This window comes from Myxine glutinosa, chromosome 7 (genome assembly GCF_964187855.1).
Source record: "Myxine glutinosa chromosome 7, kmMyxGlut1.1, whole genome shotgun sequence".
Classification (NCBI taxonomy): domain Eukaryota; kingdom Metazoa; phylum Chordata; class Myxini; order Myxiniformes; family Myxinidae; genus Myxine; species Myxine glutinosa.
The window spans coordinates 13,880,295-13,903,984 of record NC_136267.1 but is presented as its reverse complement, the minus strand read 5'-3'; the positions used below and the strand labels follow the sequence as shown (position 1 = coordinate 13,903,984).

Genomic DNA, 23,690 nt, shown 5'->3' with positions numbered 1-23,690 from the left:
CCTACCCTTCACCATTCTCACACCACTTCCCTTCCATCTCGTCTCTTGCACACAACATATGTCCACTCTTCTTCTGACCAATACTTCCACCACTTCTCCTGATCTCCCTGTCATTGCCCCTACATTCCATGTCCCAAACCTCAGAAACCGATCTCCACTTCGGGCTGTACCCTGCCCATTTGTAGTTGTAATTGTCATGGTTCTCTTTTTGAGGCAATGTTTTTATGGCCGGATGCCCTTCCTGACGCCAACCCTCTTAGTCGTCTCTTATGACACACGGGGATACGGTGTACCTATTCTAATCCAGGGTACACACTGGGAAACGTTTAAAACATGGAAATTCTGGGGGGTTAGGGGGGGAGGAGGGCGGCGTCAGCATCACGGCTGCGGTTTAAACATATTTAAATAATATTTAAACAAAACCATGAAAAACAATCTGGGAAAAGTCTCTAAGTGAGAACGTGGATTTGAGAAAGCAGGAGCAGAGGTGGAAGAAAAACGAGATATAGGGGGCGGGGCACAAGTCGAGACGAGGAGGAGAGCGAACAAGCACGTGTCCGGGAGGAGAGAAAGAATTAATATAGAATTTTTGTTGTTTGTTTGTTTATTTGTTTGTTCTGTTTTCAAAACGCTGGACAAAGATTCCCTGGACTGCGAGAGAATTAATGATTGTTGATGCGCTATCGAGACCCGGGGAAGCACACGAGAACATTATGTACTTCAAAACAAACGGGGCTTATTTCCCAAAACAGCAAAATACAATTAACAAGGGAAGATTGAATTCACCAGAGCTACGACGACAGAATGTGGGAAGGGAAAATGGGGAAACAAGTAATCAATAAATAACTATGCAATGAGGTAAAAAAATAACTTAAAAGTGCCACACACACCAGACTAAATCACAGATGGGGGAGTGGGGAAGACAGAGGGGGAAGGGAAAATACAAGCTACCGGGTGAGGCCTTGGCGCTGAGGTGGAGATGTCGACGTCAAGACCTACGGCAGGAGATCCATGGCAGGCGGGAAAGTAGGCGATGAGGCACACAGCCAGGAGACACGAAACAGGCGATGAATATGGACGAAGCAGCAGGCCAACAAACAAAAGTGCATCTCAGACGAGGTAAAATTCATCTCTTGCTCTCTCTGGCACGATCTCCTCAAAAGCTCTCAGAGCACGCTTTTACCACCCTCCCCTCAGAACGCACCGAACCAGCGCAACACTTTTGCTCCACCCCCTCTCTCCTTTGCTTGGCAGAAGCCACATGATCTACCTAGCTCACCCAACTCAACAGAGCTATCATTCTTTTCAACCTCCCTACCCTCACCCGATCCCTCACTCATGCATACACTCACATGCGGGGTCTGCCTAGCAGGCACGTAAGACATCGGCCATTATAAAGCTCGCAGTGTTAGTGTGAGAAATCTCTGAGGATATCCCGGAGACTCAATAGCTCAGTGGGCTGTCACCGTGTAAGGGATGAGGTTCGTGGGTTCGAGTCCCGGGTTGTCAGATTTTTTTTTACACTAGCCCCATGCAGGAATGTTTGTGGGGGGTGGGGGGGGTGGGCATTGATTACCTTAGAGGCAGGTAGAATTGTGTAGATTACCATGCTCCGTAGGTCGCGATGAAGAAGAAGAAGAACCCCCATGTACAAAGGCAGGGAATACGTTAGATCGTATGTCGTGTGAGAGTGTATCATTATTCCCATGACAAGGACTGGGGTTATGTTAATTAGTTAGGGATTAATGGTTAATCCCCTGTATGTAATTGCCTTTGTTATTTCCCCTCTGTTCTTTTTGACAATGCAGCACACACACACACAAGCCAAGCAATCGTGCATTAATAACATTAAATAAAGCAACCGGAACAAGACGTTGAACAATACCACTGGCACTGTCAGCCGCCACATCACCACATCAAGCCGGCAGGTCCTTGGGGCCACGCCCTGAAGAGTGGTGATTGGTCCGGAATTGGTACGAGCAGGGACTGCAAAGATGGGACTATTGTATTGGTGGAGCATGCACGGGCGGCGTTGGATGAGTTGTACAAAAGAGTTGGGTGCCCGACATTTTCTCTCTTGCGTGGGACATTGATAGCGTGCGGTTGTGCATCCTCTTGTCTCTCGGGTCCTGGTGTTTGTGGAAGGGAGATTTCTCTCGCACTGGACTTTCAATACGAACGGTCGACATCTGTCTTGAGTTGGGACTTTGACAGCGAACAGCCACGGTTGTCGCCAGTGGTGCGCTGAGTACCTGTAGTGTAGACAGTCACAACTCGTGCATTCAGCAGACGACGAAGACAAGCGCAGCTGAGTGAACGAGGGCGCACTGAGGCCTACTTCCTGCCAGCCCCCCCCCTCCCCCTCCCGCGTATTAACTCCGCCATATTTGACTGAACGCCTCGGAGTGTAAGCTCGATTGGCAATCTGTCCCAGACCGGTCTTTATCGGCACGGGCAGGACAAAATATATATATATATATATATATATATATATATATATATATATATTTATATATATATATGTATATATATATATATATATATATATATATATATGTATATATATATATATATATATATATATATATATATATATATATATATATATATATATGTATATATATATATATATATGTATATATATATATATATATATATGTATATATATATATATATATATATATATATATATATATATATATATATATATATGTATATATATATATATATATATATATATGTATATATATATATATATATATATATATATATATATATATATATGTATATATATATATATATATATATGTATATATATATATATATATATATATGTATATATATATATATATATATATATGTATATATATATGTATATATTGTTGCTGATCGCGGTTAGGATGTTATAGACCGAGCGGTGGTTTAAAACCGCGACCTAACAAAACTCACCCGATTCCACCCGAACGTTGGTTGTATCGCACCCTAGCTGCTCAATGAGGGAAAAGACAAAAGCGACGCAATGCAAGAGGAAAACGGAGACAAAAAAAAAGGTTTGAAATACTACTACATTTATTCCTACTATTTACACACAAGCAAAAAGACAGATGTCACGTTTATTTACAAGCACAAGACGCAGGTGACACAGTGCAAATTTAGCTTACCTACAGACTTAACTTATATCCCAGGACAGAACAAACAGAACGCTGACTCACGCGGGGAATGCCAGGGATGGCAGAAGGTGGATGGCTGGAGGGAGAGGAAAGGTCCAAGGGGGGTCCCGCAGCACAACCGGCGCGTTCAGCAGCCGCCGTTCCGTTTCGGCCCTGCTCCGAACCGCCGTTCAGGCCCCCTTTGGCGGTTGGGTGGCGCTGCTGCGGCCGCCTGCACTTGCCTTGCCAGGCCTTGTCTCACTCGTCACCACCGACTCCTCACCACCGCAACCAACTGACCACCGACTCCTTTCTCTGGCAACCGACTGTCACCAACTCCTTGCAACCAACTCCTCCTCTCTTTCTCTCAACCGACCCAGACCAACCCAGAGTGCATCTCTCTTTCTTCTTCTCTTCCTCCACTTCCGGTTGCGCCCTTTTATAGCGCCCCCAGCGATCACGCCCCCGGCGCTTTGGACACGCCCATCGGGGCGCTCACCTCGGCCCTGGCTGGTCGCACGACCCTCGGGCTCCCCCCCGGACGACGACGGGCGGGCGCGCCCCTCCCCTCCTCTGACGAGGTGGAGACACGCCTTTCTTCCCTGACTCGAGCCTCGTGGTCAAGGGCGGTTATTGGAGGGGAGGTGATTGGGAATCGAGGGCTCAGCAATGACGAGAGGGGATGTAATATGGCAATCGAGGGTCGGCAATCACGAAAGGGGGATGTGAAGGAAATGGGGATTTTTGGGGATGGGAATGAAAGGGGATCTATTCTCTTTCACTGGTGCAATGGAGTACTTCAATTAATGGGAGACACAGCCTTATCCTAAAACACAGAATAAGATATAACTGTCAAAAGAAAAGATATATCGTGTCCTGCATGTATGTTTTTATGGACTAACTACGGGAACGCCCTTTGACCTTTATACAACCACAACGGAGGGAGGAGGGGTGATATTTTACAACATTTTACCACCACAACAAAATTTAAAAAAACATTCTCATATTCACAACACTGCACCCTCCTCCCCTTAGGCACGTCCCGGGCCTATTACTTTTACCTTAGTGTGGCATGTAGGTGTAGTTCCCTCTACTTTTAACCTGACCCTGAGTGCGACTGGTTTTAAAACATAAATAAATGTGTCCCGCTGCTCCATTGCACCCTGCCTAACAGACTTACGCCCACAGTTAACCGAATTGCGGAATGGTCTTCAAACTATACACTGACGGTGGGGAGCATTATTTACACTGACGCTAATTTTATTTACAAAACTAACCCAGGACCTGTAATTGTTCTTTCTGGGGGGGAGGACAGTCTGCTCTGCATCAATGCACCATTAAAGCACCCAAAAACGCACAAATACACACCCAAGCACCAATCGGTGCAGTCACCATTGTTCAATGAATAAAATAAAACCAACAAACCCAACCCTGCAGGTGTCTCTTGCTCTTCGGCTCCCTCTGCTGGTTATTATTATTTCTTCCAGTTGTTGTCATTTTCATTTGCTTTGCTTACTGGCGGCCTATTTGCAATAAAGCTTGCCCAAACGTGTCCATTTTATTTATCTTTATTTATGGCCCACAGGGCCGACTACGTGTGGTTCACCTGTGGGGCATCGGTGCCCTGTGGCCAAGGTCCGCCAGCAAGATTTCGGGCCCTCATGGCCGGTTCCAGCAGAGGGGCCATGCCCCAACCCATGGGGTCCATAAGTGGTGCTCGGCCACTGACATGTGGTCCATAATGTGGTGCATCGATGCAGACAGCTGGTTCTGGGAATTTCGGGCGCACAATGGCCGACCCACGCACGCTCCCCTCGGCGCCCAACGGCGCTCAGGTCCTCATGTGGGAGACAAAAGGGGGGACAAGACAGATGAGCGAGGGGTAAGGTCTCAAGGGTACACATCAAAAAGGCAATGCAAGGCGAAATGCGTACGGAGGGCGAAGTGAGAAAGCTCGTCCCTACCGTACGTCACCCCCCTGTTACCTAGCCCACCCTTGCCCTTACCCCATATGTACAAAACCTACACATTACCAATTCGTCACTACTGTCACGTCTTCCCCATATTTCCCCTATACCAAATTCGTCTCCACAATCCCTCGACTTCAAAATTTGCCATCATCAAGTCATCATCAATCCTCATAAGGAGGCAGAGATGGAACATCAAAGCACAATGTCACACCCACGTCATGATGCGTCTCACAATCCAACCATTTGCATCATAAAAATAATTAAACTATGGCATGGTGTGGAGTACCTGTCACCTCAGGTGAGTGGATGCAGATGGTGCGAGGAGACTTCATCCTAACTACTTTCTAAATGACTTTAACACACTTTACACTACCCGGGGTCTTTCCCCTGCCAATCCATTGGCCACTTACACTATGGGTTCTAACAACCAATCCCCATTGACCAAACTGTGGTGCTTCTCAATTTGGGGTCTCACTCCCCCGATTCATCTCCCGGTGCCCTCGCACAATTTCTGGGCCGCGACGTGTAGCTCTCCCAACAGGTCTACCCACCTGCACACCTCCACCACTGTAGTTGCCACCCGAGCTTACCTAGCTCCTCACCCTAACCTATCTAACTGGGGGCAGCCCCTCTCCTGGCTCTGTCACCCCATGGTGCCCTCTGGCACTGGGCTACCCGGGTCCGTCCTCCGGATCCTCGGGCCCCATCCACAACAACTACTACCGGCTCCCAGAGCCCACCTGCGGCCTCACCTGGCCGACATCCTTACAGTGGTGGAGTGCCCAAACCAACTACACACACTAACAGGCTACACGCCCAGCCATTTCCACAACACTAATGCACCCATCCAAATACCATTCTTTCACCTCGCACCACAGATGCCAATATCCAACCACAATTTACCTGTACCCTCTACCTAACACTTACACTACCCGCCCCGGGTATCCGTGATGGGGGTCCACTCTTCCCCCATTCACACCTTCGCACCATCCACTCCACTCCACAATTTCCACCATACCCACTCCACGACCATCCATTGGCCAATACTCCATACCATTTATTCCATACACCTGTCCTCCATTCACCTGTCGTTGCACACCTGTGCAATCTCACCTGGTGCCACCTGCACCCTCCTCCTCTTTCTGGACCAGTTGGTCAACGCAACACACATCACCATCACTCACTCATACACTGCTCCACACACCTGTTCAGTTGCACACCTGTGCAATCACACCTGTTCCATTCTCACCTGTTCAATCCTCACACACACGGCATCATCTCAGCTAACTTCTCCCCTCTGAAACTTGCGCTTCCCAGTCGTCCCTTTAAACTATTGCGCTCCCACGTCATTATAATCCACACTAATTTACCTGCGTCCCCACTACAGGTATCAGTCACTAACTAAACTTAACGTTACCTAATGTCAATCTCTTCTAGATCCCTATCATTTATCCAAGCCCTCCCTGGCTCGGTTGTCATAGCCACCCCATAAACTATTGCGCATTTGCCCCCACTCTGTGAGGGATGGTGGATTTGCCATCCCACCACATCGGGGGTCTCTCACTATCAATTTTGTTCGTCCAGATTCCACAAGTCAAAAATTTTCTATTTACTGCCAATTCTATTCACTTTTCTAAATTTTGTATCAAATCACTACTATCACTATCACCATCACCCGTCTACTTATTAGGTCCTCTCGGTGCGCCAATTCACATCTACAGCCCGGCTTCGTACAGCCGAGCAATGAACGCGGGTTCTTTTGTGCCAGCGGCTGGATACGTCCCGCATTCGTGGCAGGGATGGGGGCTTACCCGGGCCGAGATCCCACGCACCACCTCGGCGTGGAGCCATCCAATGTCCCGATCTCGACCTGCCGGCACGTCTCAATAGAAAGTGGTCGCCATGACGACCCTTCCTATCGGGCGGCCCGCTCCGTCTAGTGGAGCCCGGACGCGGCCGTCCCAAGCGAGGCACAGCGTGGATCGCGCACGGCGGTTCTTTCGAAACCGCCGTGGTTCGGATCCCCGCTGGTTCTCGCGGCACGCGAAGCCCGGCACGCACCGAGGGCCCGAGTCGGCTATAAGTCGTTCTAACCTTTAACCCGGTTATCGTCGACGCCTCACCTGGATGCTTACAAGCATACGCTACCCCTTTCGTGCTCATACATGCAGCCGTTTCCATGCTCTTGGTCGTACCTTCTCTAACACACCTCGGTACACTCATTCCGCTCACCGACTTGGTCACACACCTGACCACCGAACACCTTGGCACACATTCGTTGGTATCACACCTCACCAACACACCTCTTCGCGCCCCCTCCTCGGTCACCTCCTCTGTGACAATCACAGGTGTGCCCTCATTCGCACACCCAACCACGTGCCTCACTACCAACTCAAATGTGCCTTCCCACACACGCTCTACCATTCCAGGTGTGCATCCTTCCATCCCAGGTGTACATCCTCGCTCACCTGTCACAACCAGCTCACTCTCCTTGTCACTCTCACTACTCTCACCACCACTCTTGACAGCGCACTCACCCTTACTTTCGACGGCACACTCTTTCCTCATGCACCCGTCCGTTACACACCTTTCTCGCGCACACCCTCCCGTTACATCCTCTGTAACACTCACCACAGGCGTACACTTCCTCGTTACATCCTCTGTAACACTCACCACAGGTGTACACCCTCTCGTTACATCCTCTGTAACACTCACCACAGGCGTACACTTCCTCGTTAAATCCTCTGTAACACTCACCACAGGTGTACACCCTCTCGTTACATCCTCTGTAACACTCACCACAGGTGTACACTCTCTCGTTACTTCCTCCGTAACACTCACCACACCGCGCTTCCATGTACCCCCTCGCACACGCGCTTCGACCGGCTCACTCCTGACGGCACACTCACTCCTCGGCGTGCACTTTTTCCTCACACACCCCATGGTCGGACATTCTCGCACACCTCTTTTTTCGCACACCTGACCTGTCACATACTTCACCAACGGCCTTTCACGAACACCCGGATCCAAACCAATCCCCAAGCCGACTGAAGCTTTCCTCACATCATATACATTGCCACTCACCTCCGTACTTCGTCTCCGCCCCTCCTTTGCCACCTGCAAACTCTTTATTTGGTTAGTGAGCACTTCATCATGATTTGAACACAGACCTTGTACATATTCCATGACATCCTCCTTTATCTCCCTTTTAGTTTCCCTCCGTCTCTTCTTAATTTCACTCACCCCCTCTTCCACCTCCTCTAATTTTTCCTTTACCTCCTTCAGCTCCCGGTGCGCCCCCTCTATTTCTTCCTCCATCGCTACTTTAACCGTTTCTATGTGCGTCCTTACCTCCCGGTCCTTCGTCTCCATTACTTCTGTCACCTCTTCCAACCTCTTCGTCAATCCCTCATGTACCATTTGACATTCCTTTTGTGTCGCTATTAATTCATTTTTAATGTCCTTTTGTGTTGCTTTTAAACCCCCGATGATTGCAGTGTTCTTTTCCACTTGGTCCGCTAGTTCCTTTTGTCCCACTGTCAGCTGTTCTACTCCTTTCGTCAGATCTTCTATTCCCCCCTGTAACTTTGCCGTATTATTTCTCACCTCATTCTCTATACGCTTTTCGCCTCGCTTTACCTCCTCGCGTAGCCCCGAGACCTCCTCACTCACCCCTCGTCGTATTTCCTCCATCTGGTTCCCCATCTGTTCGATTTCCCGGGCGGATTGTTCCCCTATTTCCCGCAATTTGTCCTCCATCCTATTTTCTAACCCCATTAACCCATTTTTCACCCCCTCTAACTGATTCTCCTGGGCAGCCATTCTATTTTCCACCCCCGTTAACCCATGTTTCACCCCTTCTATCCCATTGTCTAACCCCTCAAATTTCTTGTCTAACTCCTTAAAATTATTGTCTAACCCCTTAAAATTATTGTCTAACCCCTCAACGGTACCCCTCGCTTCGTCCCTCATTACCCCCATTTGGTTTCCCATTACCCCCATTTCGTTTCCCATTACCCCCAATTGCTTATTCTGAGCCTCCATCCGGTTCCCCATTTGATCCATTTTTGCATTCAGTTGGGTCAAGAATAATCTGAGGTCAAACCCGGTTTGCCCAGCGTCCCCAGCCGCCACCGCGGGCTCGCCCTCCGCGGCGCCGCTATTTTGGGACCCTTCAACCACGTGCGCGAGCGCGCCATTTTGCGCGCCTGATATTCCCGCAACCACATTGCCATTTTCCTCCTCCCTTTCTTCCCCGAAGTCCTGGGTTACTTCTAACCCCTCTATCTCTCCCACCGGCATCCCGTCGCCTTGGACAGCCATGGCGCGATTTCAAAATTCGGGCTTTTCCTTTAAAACAAAACAAATTTCGGTATTTTATAATTTTGAGCGCGTGAAGCGCGCTCCGGGTCGATCTCACTCCCCGACACCAATTGTTACTCTAATAGTACAATTGGTGTTCCAAAATTTGGGCCTAACAAATTTAGTCCCAGGTCCGAATTCCACTCCTCGACACCAATTGTTGCTGATCGCGGTTAGGATGTTATAGACCGAGCGGTGGTTTAAAACCGCGACCTAACAAAACTCACCCGATTCCACCCGAACGTTGGTTGTATCGCACCCTAGCTGCTCAATGAGGGAAAAGACAAAAGCGACGCAATGCAAGAGGAAAACGGAGACAAAAAAAAAGGTTTGAAATACTACTACATTTATTCCTACTATTTACACACAAGCAAAAAGACAGATGTCACGTTTATTTACAAGCACAAGACGCAGGTGACACAGTGCAAATTTAGCTTACCTACAGACTTAACTTATATCCCAGGACAGAACAAACAGAACGCTGACTCACGCGGGGAATGCCAGGGATGGCAGAAGGTGGATGGCTGGAGGGAGAGGAAAGGTCCAAGGGGGGTCCCGCAGCACAACCGGCGCGTTCAGCAGCCGCCGTTCCGTTTCGGCCCTGCTCCGAACCGCCGTTCAGGCCCCCTTTGGCGGTTGGGTGGCGCTGCTGCGGCCGCCTGCACTTGCCTTGCCAGGCCTTGTCTCACTCGTCACCACCGACTCCTCACCACCGCAACCAACTGACCACCGACTCCTTTCTCTGGCAACCGACTGTCACCAACTCCTTGCAACCAACTCCTCCTCTCTTTCTCTCAACCAACCCAGAGTGCATCTCTCTTTCTTCTTCTCTTCCTCCACTTCCGGTTGCGCCCTTTTATAGCGCCCCCAGCGATCACGCCCCCGGCGCTTTGGACACGCCCATCGGGGCACTCACCTCGGCCCTGGCTGGTCGCACGACCCTCGGGCTCCCCCCCGGACGACGACGGGCGGGCGCGCCCCTCCCCTCCTCTGACGAGGTGGAGACACGCCTTTCTTCCCTGACTCGAGCCTCGTGGTCAAGGGCGGTTATTGGGAATCGAGGGCTCAGCAATGACGAGAGGGGATGTAATATGGCAATCGAGGGTCGGCAATCACGAAAGGGGGATGTGAAGGAAATGGGGATTTTTGGGGATGGGAATGAAAGGGGATCTATTCTCTTTCACTGGTGCAATGGAGTACTTCAATTAATGGGAGACACAGCCTTATCCTAAAACACAGAATAAGATATAACTGTCAAAAGAAAAGATATATCGTGTCCTGCATGTATGTTTTTATGGACTAACTACGGGAACGCCCTTTGACCTTTATACAACCACAACGGAGGGAGGAGGGGTGATATTTTACAACATTTTACCACCACAACAAAATTTAAAAAAACATTCTCATATTCACAACAATATATATATATGTATATATATATATGTATATATATATATATGTATATATATATATATATATATGTATATATATATATATATGTATATATATATATATGTATATATATATATATATGTATATATATATATATGTATATATATATATATATGTATATATATATATATGTATATATATATATATATGTATATATATATATATATGTATATATATATATATATGTATATATATATATATGTATATATATATATATGTATATATATATATATATGTATATATATATATATGTATATATATATATATATGTATATATATATCAGTCACTATGCGACCCCCATATCATCAGTGGAGAACCGCCAGCAAGGTGTCCCATACAGCGACATGTCCCATACTGTGACAGTATCTGAATTTATAATCCGTAATGACGCACTGCTAGATGGTTCCTCTGGAGCTTTGCAGGCAATGCAGACATGCATGGCGCTGATGTCATGCTGTCCGCTCATTAGGTTGGAGAACCAGATTACAGATACCATTATTAGTAACTCCCAACCGCAACCAGGTCGACTCCATATGATGAGTGGATACCAGAGATAACGTTACCGTGTGGCAGGCGGTGCTTATCGCTCCCAGCAAGGTGCAGCAGCAGCTGTATGGGACACCTTGCTGGCGGTTCTCCACTGATGATATGGGAGTCGCATAGTGACTGATATAAAAACCGAAAGGTTCACAGAGTTACAAGTGTATGGGAAGCCTCACTGCGTTGCCCTGATGAAGCCCCAACAAGGGCGAAACCAGGTCGGTAACTGTGAGTTTTGCATGCACTTGTGACAGTATCTGAATTTATAATCCGTAATGACGCACTGCTAGATGGTTCCTCTGGAGCTTTGCAGGCAATGCAGACATGCATGGCGCTGACGTCATGCTGTCCGCTCATTAGGTTGGAGAACCAGATTACAGATACCATTATATATATATATATATATATATATATATATATATATATATATATATATATATATATATATAGATATATATATACATATATATATACAGTGTATATATATATATATATATATATATATATATATATATATATATATATATATTGTTGCGGTTTTGAGAATAAAGGATGATCCCCCTCGTAGGTAGACACACCACAACATGAAGCCTCGCGATAGTTCAGTTATTTCTTAGTGAATGTAAGTTAGTCTCCTTTCCTGTGTTAGTTTTGCGTTGAGTAGGGCGGTCTTTTGGGCTGGAAATGCCACGTGGTAGGCCTTCAACAAGTCTGGCAAGGCCAAAGGGAGGCGCTGCAGGAGGGAGTGGCCGGTAAGCGCGAGCCGCCAATCAGAGCTCGAGGGGAGTGGCTCACCACGGCAACGGGAAGCGGAGCATGGAACATTCGGGTAAGATCGGGGAGGTGCCATATAAGGCCCTGCCACGAGCCCATTAAGGAGAGTTTGTGAGAGACCGCAGAAGAACAGCAGGAGAGTTCGTGAGAGACCGCAAAAGAACAGCAGCAGAGTTCGTCAAGCAGAGTTCGTGGAGGAGAGAACGCGCAAGAGAACGAGTCAATTGCATTGCCAGTTATAGAGATTGTACACGAACTTGCCCCGTGCCCTGCGCTCTGCGCTGTAATAAACGCACTTGAGAAGACGACCCATTCCGGGCCACAGACGCGCGATCTCCTCCTGCCTGCCTTCTCCTGCATACGTGCCGTGACCGCCAGAGAGCTCCACCACGAGCGAGCTGTCCCGGAGCGACCGATGGCAAAGCGCGTTTGGCGCGCAAACATTCTTCCTCCATCTCCACGTGTGCGGAGTGGGCCCTGTGTCTGGGGATAAGTTAAATTGGTTAAGCTTCTGCTCTGTGTCCCCTTTCCTTCATCCTGATTATTGTACATTGTAAATAAATTGTGTTATTCCTCTTATTTGACCGTTCCTGTCCCTTCAATTAATTGGCCTCGCATGGTACGAATAGAACCGCTTGAATCAGGTTCCATAAAAAGTAACGGCACAAGTCACGTGATATGCATACCGCTCGGGCGTACTCGATTAAGCGTGGCTTGTGCGAGGCTCGGTCCCTGCTTTCATGGCAGCGTGGGTTAAAGGTACGTGCGACGTTGACCCGATACCCTTTTTCACGCTTGCTGCGGAAGTGGCGATTGGCCGCGTGGACACGAAGACCCAAGGGGAAAAAGGGGTTTAATCCCCCCTCTTTATAATGTGAACGGGCTTCGGGAGATCCGCAACAATATATACACATACATATACATAAAATGATGGTTCACAATCTGATCCCCAATGAAAGTCTGCAACATCTTTCTCAAAACTGAAGTCAAACTAACAGGTCCATTATTCCCCAATTCATCTCTGGATCCTTTGTTTAAAAAATGGTGTTACAAATCTTCAAACAAACTTCTTTTATTAAAAAGCACATCACTCATTGGACAATTTTAAACACAATGCAGAATTTTCCACATTTGGCTTCGACAATAAAGTATCCCTCTCCTACCGTGATACTTTTAAGTGTCGCATGAGTTGAGCTATACCACGAGGGCCTGCAGGTTCTCATTGCTACCTATCATAGTGGTGCAGAGTTTAAGGACAAAAAAAAGCAAACCCACACCTGTATTTAATAAGCACTTTCTGAAATACAATGAGATGTACCATTGCAAAACACAGTATTGGCAGCCATAAAAACTGCACACATTACTCACTTTTATAATGGATGCTCAATTGCAGTAAGTCTCTTCCTACCTTTTCTGGGCCATCTTCCTGTGGTTATATCATCGTTTTTTAATTAAAAAAACAAAAATAACATTTCCTGTTGATTTTGGTTGTGATGAAGCCTGCAGGTGGCCTTAACCGCCGTGCAACGTCGAGATGAATAGCACCGTGTCCTCCTCCTCCAGATTGTATTCCAGCCGACCCTAGAGTCATACGAGGTGCAAAAAGAGCCTTGTGAAGGAAAAATGGATCAATATTGAAGAATGAAAACAAAACACGTATAGAATATATGCAGTCACGAGAAAACGTAAGTACACCCCATGTAAAGTTTTGACTTTTTCAACATATTTCAACATACAGCTATTTGATCTTCATTTCAACAATATTGACAGATAAAGGTGATATAATATAACAAATATCATGAAACATTTACATTTTGTAGTCCATTGTATAATTTAAATAAACATAAATGCAAATTTCGCATGTGGAAAAAGCAAGTACACCCCTACATTTATCACTACTTCAAATACCTAAAATTAGAATCAGGTGCACCAGCTCAGGTGCAAATGATTAGAACATCGTTAGAGAGGATCTTGGAGGAACCTGTCTTATTTAAACCTCAGACATTTAGTTTGGTTTGCTCTTTGTTGTTGAAGTGTGCGGCGTCACCATGCCGAGATCAAAAGAGCTCTCTGAGGCCTTCAGAAAGAAGGTTATAGATGCCTACGAGTCTGGGAAGGGATTTAAAAAGATCTCCAAACAATTTGAAATCAATCATTCGACTGTCCGGAAGATCATCTACAAGTGGAGAAGATTCCAAACAACTGCCAACTTGTTCAGGCCAGGCCGCCCCAGCAAGGTCAGCCCGAGAGCAGACCGCAAGATGCTGAAAGAAGTCTCTAAGAACCCCAGAATGTCATCACAGGACCTACAGGTAGCTCTTGCCACCGTTGATGTCAAAGTGCACGAGTCTACCATTAGAAAGAGGCTGCACAAATTTGATCTACATGGGAGGTGTGCCAGGAGGAAACCTTTGCTGCCCAGAAAGAACATCAGGGCAAGATTAAAGTTTGCCAATGAACACCTAGGCAAAGACCAGCACTTCTGGAACAATGTGCTCTGGACAGATGAGTCAAAGGTAGAGCTATTTGGCCACAGTACCAGAAGACATGTTTGGCGAAAACCAAAGACAGCATTTGACCACAAGAACCTGATACCAACTGTAAAGCATGGTGGTGGAAATATTATTGTTTGGGGCAGCTTTGCTGCATCAGGGCCTGGGCAGCTCACCATCATAGAATCCACTATGAATTCTTCATTGTACCAGAGGGTGCTTGAGGATAATGTGAGGCCATCTGTCAGAAAGTTGAAGCTCAACTGAAGATGGACCTTGCAACATGACAATGACCCTAAACATACCAGTAAATCCACCAAGGAATGGCTGAAAAGAAAGAAATGGAGGGTTCTGGAATGGCCAAGTCAAAGCACGGATCTAAATTCAATCGAGCTGTTGTGGGGGGATTTGAAACGAGCTGTGCATGCAAGAAATCCCTCAAACATCGCACAGCTGAAATAATTCTGCATGGAGGAGTGGGCAAAAATTTCTCCCAGTCGATGTCAGAGACTGGTAGACAGTTATAAGAAACGCCTACTTGAGGTTGTTTCTACCAAAGGGGGCAATACCACCTTTTAGAGCCAAGGGTGTACTTACTTTTTCCACATGCGAAATTTGCATTTATGTTTATTTAAATTATACAATGGACTACAAAATGTAAATGTTTCATGATATTTGTTATATTATATCACCTTTATCTATCAATATTGTTAAAATGAAGATCAAATAGCTGGATGTTGAAATATGTTGAAAAAGTCAAAACTTTACATGGGGTGTACTTACTTTTTCACGTGACTGTGGAGTACGTCATTCCAACGGCCGACGAGATAAATCTCAGTCATGATACTCATTCACTTGACAATCACCAATCACCTTGACAATTCTCAGTCACCATTGTCTCTGGCCAGAATGTTTGCTGCCAATGTTCCAATCGTGGATCAAGTTATGGAAATAAGATCTCCAAAAAGGTTGGATGAATATATATATATATATATATTTTTTTTACCAACAAATGCTAACAGTAATGACAAAAATTAACACAATAGCAGGACTTCCAAAATGCAATCTATTGTCATTTCATGTTTAAACCAAAAGTATTTCAAGATGTTTTCTGAAATGAACATAATACTAACGAGAATGGCACTCAGTAGAGGGCATACCTCCACCAGGCTGAACAGTTTGCATTTAGTATCCCACTGATAGGCCAAATCTGGATTCGGACCTGAACAAAAATCAAATTGGCTTGTCCTTGTCACCATCCCAACTCATCCACCTAGTTTTGTCATAACTCGTCTTCAACATTTTGAAATATCATGCTATATATCATATTTGGCCCCACCTCTCAATGGTGAAGAATCACTTGAAAAATTAAAAAACTCTCGTATCGGGATCCGGAATAGATCTTCACCAAAATCAAATAGATTTGTCCTTGTGACGCAGCCAACATGTCCACCAAATTTCGCAGAGAAATCTATCCATAACTTTTTGAGATATTGTGCTATTATATTATTTTTGGCCCAATCTCTCAATGGTGAAGAATCACTTTAAAACACCACATGGTATTCATGGAATAATTACCCCGTGCAGTCTTGAAGAACTTGGAGTGAGCCAACCCTTGTTTTTTTTAAGGTTTTTTAGTTTTCTTTGATCCAATATGGCTGCCAGACCATGTGACCTATTTATAATAATAAAAGGCAGTGTGTGTGTTTGTGTGTGTGTCTCCTCCATAACTCCAAAACCATGAAACCTAGCAGCCCGAAACTTTGCAAGCATCCTTCTCAAACTCCAGGGAAGTGCATGAATGAATTGGTGTTTGGGCATGCTAAAACACCCTTTTTGAAGATAATTAACAGCCTTATTTAATTAAAACAAAACAGGCTTTATCCGAGGTCAGTCCGCTATCCCTCGCAGGGGCCTTGTGCTTTTTCGGCCTGCTCAACAAATGCCTTGCCTTGGAACAGGCCACAATGGTACCTGCACAATTTTGCACTCAAAATTTATGTTTTCAATTTCATGCATTGAATGCATGATCTTCATACCTATGAATCGCTGTAAACATCGTTAATGTAGGTGCTATAATTTTTAAGATAGGAGCACTTTGCTTCCATGACCATGGTGATACAGTGGCTCGATAATCTGTGGGGACATCCCAGAAGTTAGGAAGGCAAAATAAATTATAGGATTAAAAGCAACGGGACAAGAACGATGGATGAAAGGTATGTTCACTCTCTCGAAGCCATCTAGCCAGGGTTTGAATCCCGACATAGCTAGAAACTGTCATCCCTGTGTTTCACAGGCAGGGTGGCGATTCATCAGTGTGTGCTGTTCCTCAGATGGACGTTAACCTGAGTGTCACATCTGCCGGATTTTCAACCCCCCCATTCCTCCCTCCTCACTCTTCCCTCTCCCTCCTCACTGCCCACACACTACCTCCCCCCTCCTCATCCTCACTCCCTTGCTCTCCCACCCCTCCGTCCTCATATCACTCCCCTTCCCCTCTTCCTGTTCTCATCCCCTTCCTGTTCCCCTCCCTCCCTCTCTTTCCCTCGCTCCCACTCCCCTCCTCACAACACCCTTCCATCCCAGAGTGTACAGTATAGCAACATGTGGTGAGGCGTCGCTCTTCCTCCTCTCTTTACTCCTACTCCCCCCTCCAGTTTCCCCTCACCCTTCTCTGTCTCTCCCACCCCTCTCTGTCAGTCTCTCTCTCCTCCAACCACACCCTCCTCTCTCTCCCCCCCGCATTCACAAAGCGACTCCGCATTGCCCGTCAACGCCAGATACCTATGCTAGTGACGTCATCAATTTACATTCTCCAATATAATTGTTGCGTAGATCACGCTCAAGAAATTTCAAACTGATCTGGCGAAGCGTTGTTGTACTTGTCAAATTATGAAATCATGAAGGCACCGATGATGTCATCATTAACAACACTTATTCCCCATGCAGAGTTATTTATAATAAGCACGTTTGATTTTTTTCCATGGAGCAGTTTCGGAGATATATAGGTCCAAAGTTTTTCGGTTTTTCCAAGATGGCGCCCACGTGACCTATGACGTCATAATTATGACAAAATTATACATGAGTAGATGCATACTATGGTGAAAATTATGTCAATGGGACCAACAGTTGCCGAGAAAATGAATTTAAACAAGATGGCTCCCGCACCAGGTGACCCACGACGTTGTAATTATCATTTAAAAAAATTATACACGAGTAGACGCACACTATGGGGAAAATTCCGTGTCAGTCGGAACAACAGTGTCCAAGAAAATGAACTTTAAAAATGCAGACACGTACGTACGTACATACGTAAGCGACCGATTGCTTAAGCCCGCTTTTCGCTTCACGCAAGCAGGTTAATTATAGTATCCGGATCTGGATCTTCAACAAAATGTAATAATTTTGTCCTTGTCACACACCCAAACCCTCCATCACATTTCGTCTGAATCCGTCCATAAACTTTTGAGATATCCTGTTCACAGACAGACAGGCACAGACGGGTGAAAACATAACCTCCATCCACATTTGGTGGCAGAGGAAACTAAAGTGAAGTCAATGGCGTGCCATCGCAAATCCCCATGCTTCCCACCTAAAGCAAAGTTGAAAGATGGCAAAAGGTTCCACCAGGAAAGACCCAATATTATTTTGGAGTTAAAACTTTTTTGACCCCTGTCACCCTCAGACTCTCGGGACATGAACCGGTGGTCAAATCCAAAAACTGTTACAGATTTCATGTGCCCCCCAATATAGATTGCGTTTTCATTTAAAATGTTTTAAAATGTGCCCGTTTTAAAAAATTGCATTTTTTGTGATTTGACCTTTTGACCCCATCCCAGGGCCTCAAGGGCCAAGCCAAAAATGAAACTGCTCTTACACCTTCCTGCGATGTGGTGATCATAACTATCAAGTTTGGTGAATTTCTGCAAAACCGTTTAGGAGGAGATAGCATGATGGACGGACGGACATACAGACAGACGGCCAGAGGTGATTACAATATCCCCCCGTTTTCTTTTAAATGTGGGGATAAAAAAAAAGTCAATATTAGACTGGCCTGGCATTTACGAGCTTCTTCTACAAATCATTTGGGCCTTCACTGACCATATTGAAAAGGACGATGATATACACTTGGGCACAAATCAAATAAATAACTTGACATATCAATAACTCAGTGTTGAACTTTGCACACGCACCATGAGCTCCCAGTCCTCATCATTGATGAGAACGAGAATTCCAGGCCTCCTGAAAAACAAACATTTATTGTTTTATGGTCAACATAAAGTTACACAAAAACAGCTTGCTGATGGTACACAAACACAAGTTTATGGTTTATAGCCATGTTGTCCAATTGTGCCACTAATGTGCGGAACGTGTTTTGCTCTTGTGCACTGGGACATTCCACTTGGACAATTAGGTTATGTTATCATCCAAGTGATACATTGCACAGTACTCTGGGGTAACGGTGTCATATGGTTTGCTGTGGTGGGGTGAATCTTTATTCCTTATAAATATGGTTTATACCAATGTGGATTTCACCCATAACATGTCAGTAGGAGTAGGACCAACTTGTCCTATATACGCATGCCTACAATAACTTCCTGAACACTGCTCCATTTCCGGGTTATTTTCTCTTTCTTCCATCACCACGTCAATCACGGTTGCAAATAACAGTCACTGTCGCTTGCTCCAAATGCCATTTCCCCTCTCGATCCTCTTTGCAGAACGAAATGAATGAACAGATGTCTCATAGGTAGCACTTTGTCAAGTCCAAATTATGAGCCCAGGGGGAAAGATATCAAAACCAATGGCAGAAAGGCTGTGGGTAAGTACTCGCTGCTAAAACATCCACCGATTTGTAATAACAAGCAAAAGAGGGTTTGTAATTGAAATAATAAAGAATAGTCCACAGTCTTGAATTTCAATCTTCTTTTACTCTATTTTTCACTGTTATTTGAATGTATCTATTTTTCACCATCATATTTGAGTGTAATAAATAATGTGCAATCAGTGATGATGTCATGTGCACCACTCACACCGAGTCCCCATGTAAGAGGAGTTCTGGACGCTCCGTAAGCAGGTGCAGTCGAATCCATTTGAGGAGGTTGCGCATGCTCCCTGTGCAGAGAAACATACTATAATGGGGCAGCTCTGTGAAAAACAAAGAGTCCTCCTCTGGTACATTATGTGAAGTGTTCAAATGAAACAAAATCAAAACACAATTCATTTCCTTCAAAAAAAGCAACAGTGTACAAAATACATTTAAATGGAGGAAGGAGGGCGAATCCCAAAGAGCAAGCTTGTGGCGGGAACACCTTTACACATACAGGTGATGTTTACATCACATACCTTCACACATGCATAGAGGTGAATGCCTTTGCACATATACCTTCACACATACGCCTTTACACAGGTTGGGATAGATCAGGACTGAGTGAAGTGATGTAATAACCACAAGAAGAGCACACACACAAATGACTACGAGCCAGATATAGTTGGTTGCCAGAGGAGGTGTATTGAACAGTGCACAAGAAGAGGAAGTACCATAAGTCATGAGTACAACACACCTAACAAAAGCACAAAATTATATGAGTGAATCATATGAGTTACTGTCAAACAGAATTATTGGTAATAGCAAAGATCCATTAATTGATTCAGTGGTTAACATCCCCCTTCTTCTAAAAAGAAGCATGATGATAATTACAAAAAAGGACCGATCTCCCAATGCCCCATACATACTACATGTAATAACGGGATTGTGGCTTGACCAAACAGCCAGAACATGTACGTTTTGGAGAGTCAGCCATGATGTCGTGGTGGAAGGTCGTTACTGGGTGACGTATCCAGAGTGATGAACCGGACACACTTATGTGACACTGGTGGAAGTATAGTTTGGGCACCTCGATGGTTGTCATCAGGCGATGGCTTCAGATGACGGCGGTTCCAGCGTAGCATGGTTTCCGACTTGGTAGTTATATTGTATGAGCAGGGTTCCCGTCATAGTTGGTGGTAACCGTTTGAGGATGGGAAGTGAGGGCTAGAGGTAACGTGGTCAAATCCCCATTTCTCGGCGATGTCAGCAATGCAAACTGCGTGTGTTGGATGTGTTGGATGCGTGTGAACATGTGTTGGATGCAAACTGTGTCCCATTGTTTGTCACAATACGATTAGGTATGTCGTGCTTAAAGACGGACCTACAGTCACGTGAAAAAGTAAGTACACCCCATGTAAAGTTTTGACTTTTTCAACATATTTCAACATACAGCTATTTGATCTTCATTTCAACAATATTGATAGATAAAGGTGATATAATGTAACAAATATCATGAAGCATTTACATTTGGTAGTCCATTGTATAATTTAAATAAACATAAATGCAAATTTTGCATGTGGAAAAAGTAAGTACACCCCTACATTTATCACTACTTCAAATACCTAAAATTAGAATCAGGTGCACCAGCTCAGGTGCAAATGATAAGAACATCGTTAAAGAGGATTTTGGAGGAACCTGTCTTATTTAAACCTCAGACATTTAGTTTGGTTTGCTCTTTGTTGTTGAAGTGTGCGGCGTCACCATGCCTAGATCAAAGGAGCTCTCTGAGGCCTTCAGAAAGAAGGTTATAGATGCCTACGAGTCTGGGAAGGGATTTTAAAAGATCTCCAAACAAATTGAAATCAATCATTCGACTGTCCGGAAGATCATCGACAAATGGAGAAGATTCCAAACAACTGCAAACTTATTCAGGCCAGGCCGCCCCAACAAGTTCAGCCCGAGAGCAGACCGCAAGATGCTGAAAGAAGTCTCTAAGAACCCCAGAATGTCATCACGGGACCTACAGGTAGCTTTTGCCACTGTTGATGTCAAAGTGCATGAGTCTACCATAAGAAAGAGGCTGCACAAATTTGATCTACATGGGAGGTGTGCCAGGAGGAAACCTTTGCTATCCAGAAAGAACATCAGGGCAAGACTAAAGTTTGCTAATGAACACCTCGGCAAAGACCAGCACTTCTGGAACAATGTGCTCTGGACAGATGAGTCAAAGGTAGAGCTATTTGGCCACAGTACCAGAAGACATGTTTGGGGAAAACCAAAGACAGCATTTGACCACAATAACCTGATACCAACTGTAAAGCATGGTGGTGGAAATATTGTGGTTTGAGGCAGCTTTGCTGCATCAGGGCCTGGGCAGCTCACCATCATAGAATCCACGATGAATTCTTCATTGTACCAGAGGGTGCTTGAGGATAATGTGAGGCCATCTGTCGGAAAGTTGAAGTTCAACCGAAGGTGGACCTTGCAACATGACAATGACCCTAAACATACCAGTAAATCCATCAAGGAATGGCTGAAAAGAAAGAAATGGAGGGTTCTGGAATGGCCAAGTCAAAGCCCGGATCTAAATCCCATTGACATGTTGTGGGGGGATTTGAAACGAGCTGTGCATGCAAGAAACCCCTCAAACATCGCACAGCTGAAAGAATTCTGCATGGAGGAGTGGGCAAAAATTTCTCCCAGTCGATGTCAGAGACTGGTAGACAGTTATAAGAAACGCCTACTTGAGGTTGTTTCTGCCAAAGCGGGCAATACCACCTATTAGAGCCAAGGGTGTACTTACTTTTTCCACATGCGAAATTTGCATTTATGTTTATTTAAATTATACAATGGACTACAAAATCTAAATGTTTCATGATATTTGTTATATTATATCACCTTTATCTATCAATATTGCTGAAATGAAGATCAAATATCTGTATGTTGAAATATGTTGAAAAAGTCAAAACTTTACATGGGGTGTACTTACTTTTTCATGTGACTGTAAGCACCTCACAGACCGCAAGGCTGCTCAGACTACTGCTGATCCTTTTGACTAAAGGGAATTTTGAGTAGTAGTCACATATGAGCAGGTATTCTGCATGGTCAAAGAAGAACAGATCAGTTGCGACAGTTTGGCCTGGTCTTGTTGGTATTTCGTGTTACAACAGTGGCTCCAGGTGTTGGGATTTTTGGTATTGCTGACAGGCACTGCAGTACCGTGTTGTGGATTATATATCCTTGTTGATGTCATTCCAGAAGACAGGTCTTGGCAAGGAGTTTTGTTTTATCAGCTCCTTGGTAAGCTTCATGCAAGCGGGAGAGGATTTCATGCTGCATCATCTGTGATATGACAATGTGTTGACCTTTCATAGTGAGCTCATTTTCGATGGTTACTGCATCTCTATAGGCCCAGAATTGCAGAAGCTGGCGAGGTATGGACGTACGTTGATCTGGCCCTGCATTGATGCTGATGTGCTTCAGTATCTCATCCCTCAGATCGACAGGCAGCAGCCTCTCTCTGTAGAAAAGGATAAAATCATAAACTGGTCAAACAAGTGGAACATGTCTTTCAATCCTGACAAGCATTACGCCTAGGTCCCCCGTCGGTGAAATGATGAGTTGACAAAGTGGAAGACGCAAGGCGGCCATCTTGGATTTTGATGTGGCGACCCAATTTTCAATAGCGGTCTTCCTTATGCGTAGATACACCCACACACCAGATTAGAAGTTAGTAGTTCGTTTATTTTTCAAGATGTTTCGCTCACAAGGTTCAGACATATATATGGTGGCGGCCATATTGGATTTTGACGTGGCGACCCAATTTTCAACAGATATGCATATATATGGTGGCGGCCATCTTGGATTTTGACGTGGCGACCCAATTTTCAATAGCGTTCTTCCTTATGCCGAGATACACCCACACACCAGATTAGAAGTTGGCAGTTCGTTTATTTTTCAAGATATTTTGCTCACAAGGTTCAGACTTTTTTTTTTTTTTTTTTTTCTTTTTTTTTTTTTTTTTTTTTTTTTTTTTTGTATACAAGGTCGAGGCTCGTGAAAGAGCGAACATTAATCACACAGAAAGACAAACCGACACATAAAACATATAACATAGGGAGCGGTAGACAAGATGGGGAG

The 23,690-nt window shown here is 45.1% G+C and overlaps 1 protein-coding gene across 5 annotated transcripts in view; it reads right to left on the bottom strand.

Annotated features, from left to right (window-relative positions):
* Window positions 1-13,304: 13,304 nt before the first annotated feature.
* URM1 (ubiquitin related modifier 1) overlaps window positions 13,305-23,690 on the bottom strand; it is a 244,980-nt gene continuing 234,594 nt past the window's right edge. For 3 of the 5 annotated variants that reach the window (XR_013624013.1, XM_078781290.1, XM_068097773.2), the window contains exons 3-5: window positions 19,774-19,855; window positions 18,934-18,982; window positions 13,305-13,829 (exon numbers count right to left, since the gene is read on the bottom strand). Coding sequence is in view for 4 of the 5 variants with exons in the window: in XM_078781290.1 (XP_078637416.1) it covers window positions 13,761-13,829; window positions 18,934-18,982; window positions 19,774-19,855 (200 nt within the window). In the remaining variant the exon portion in view is untranslated. Of the gene's footprint in view, window positions 13,830-18,017; window positions 18,216-18,933; window positions 18,983-19,773; window positions 19,856-23,690 lie in introns of those variants that run through there. The other 2 variants (XM_078781288.1, XM_078781289.1) reach the window with 2 other exon arrangements.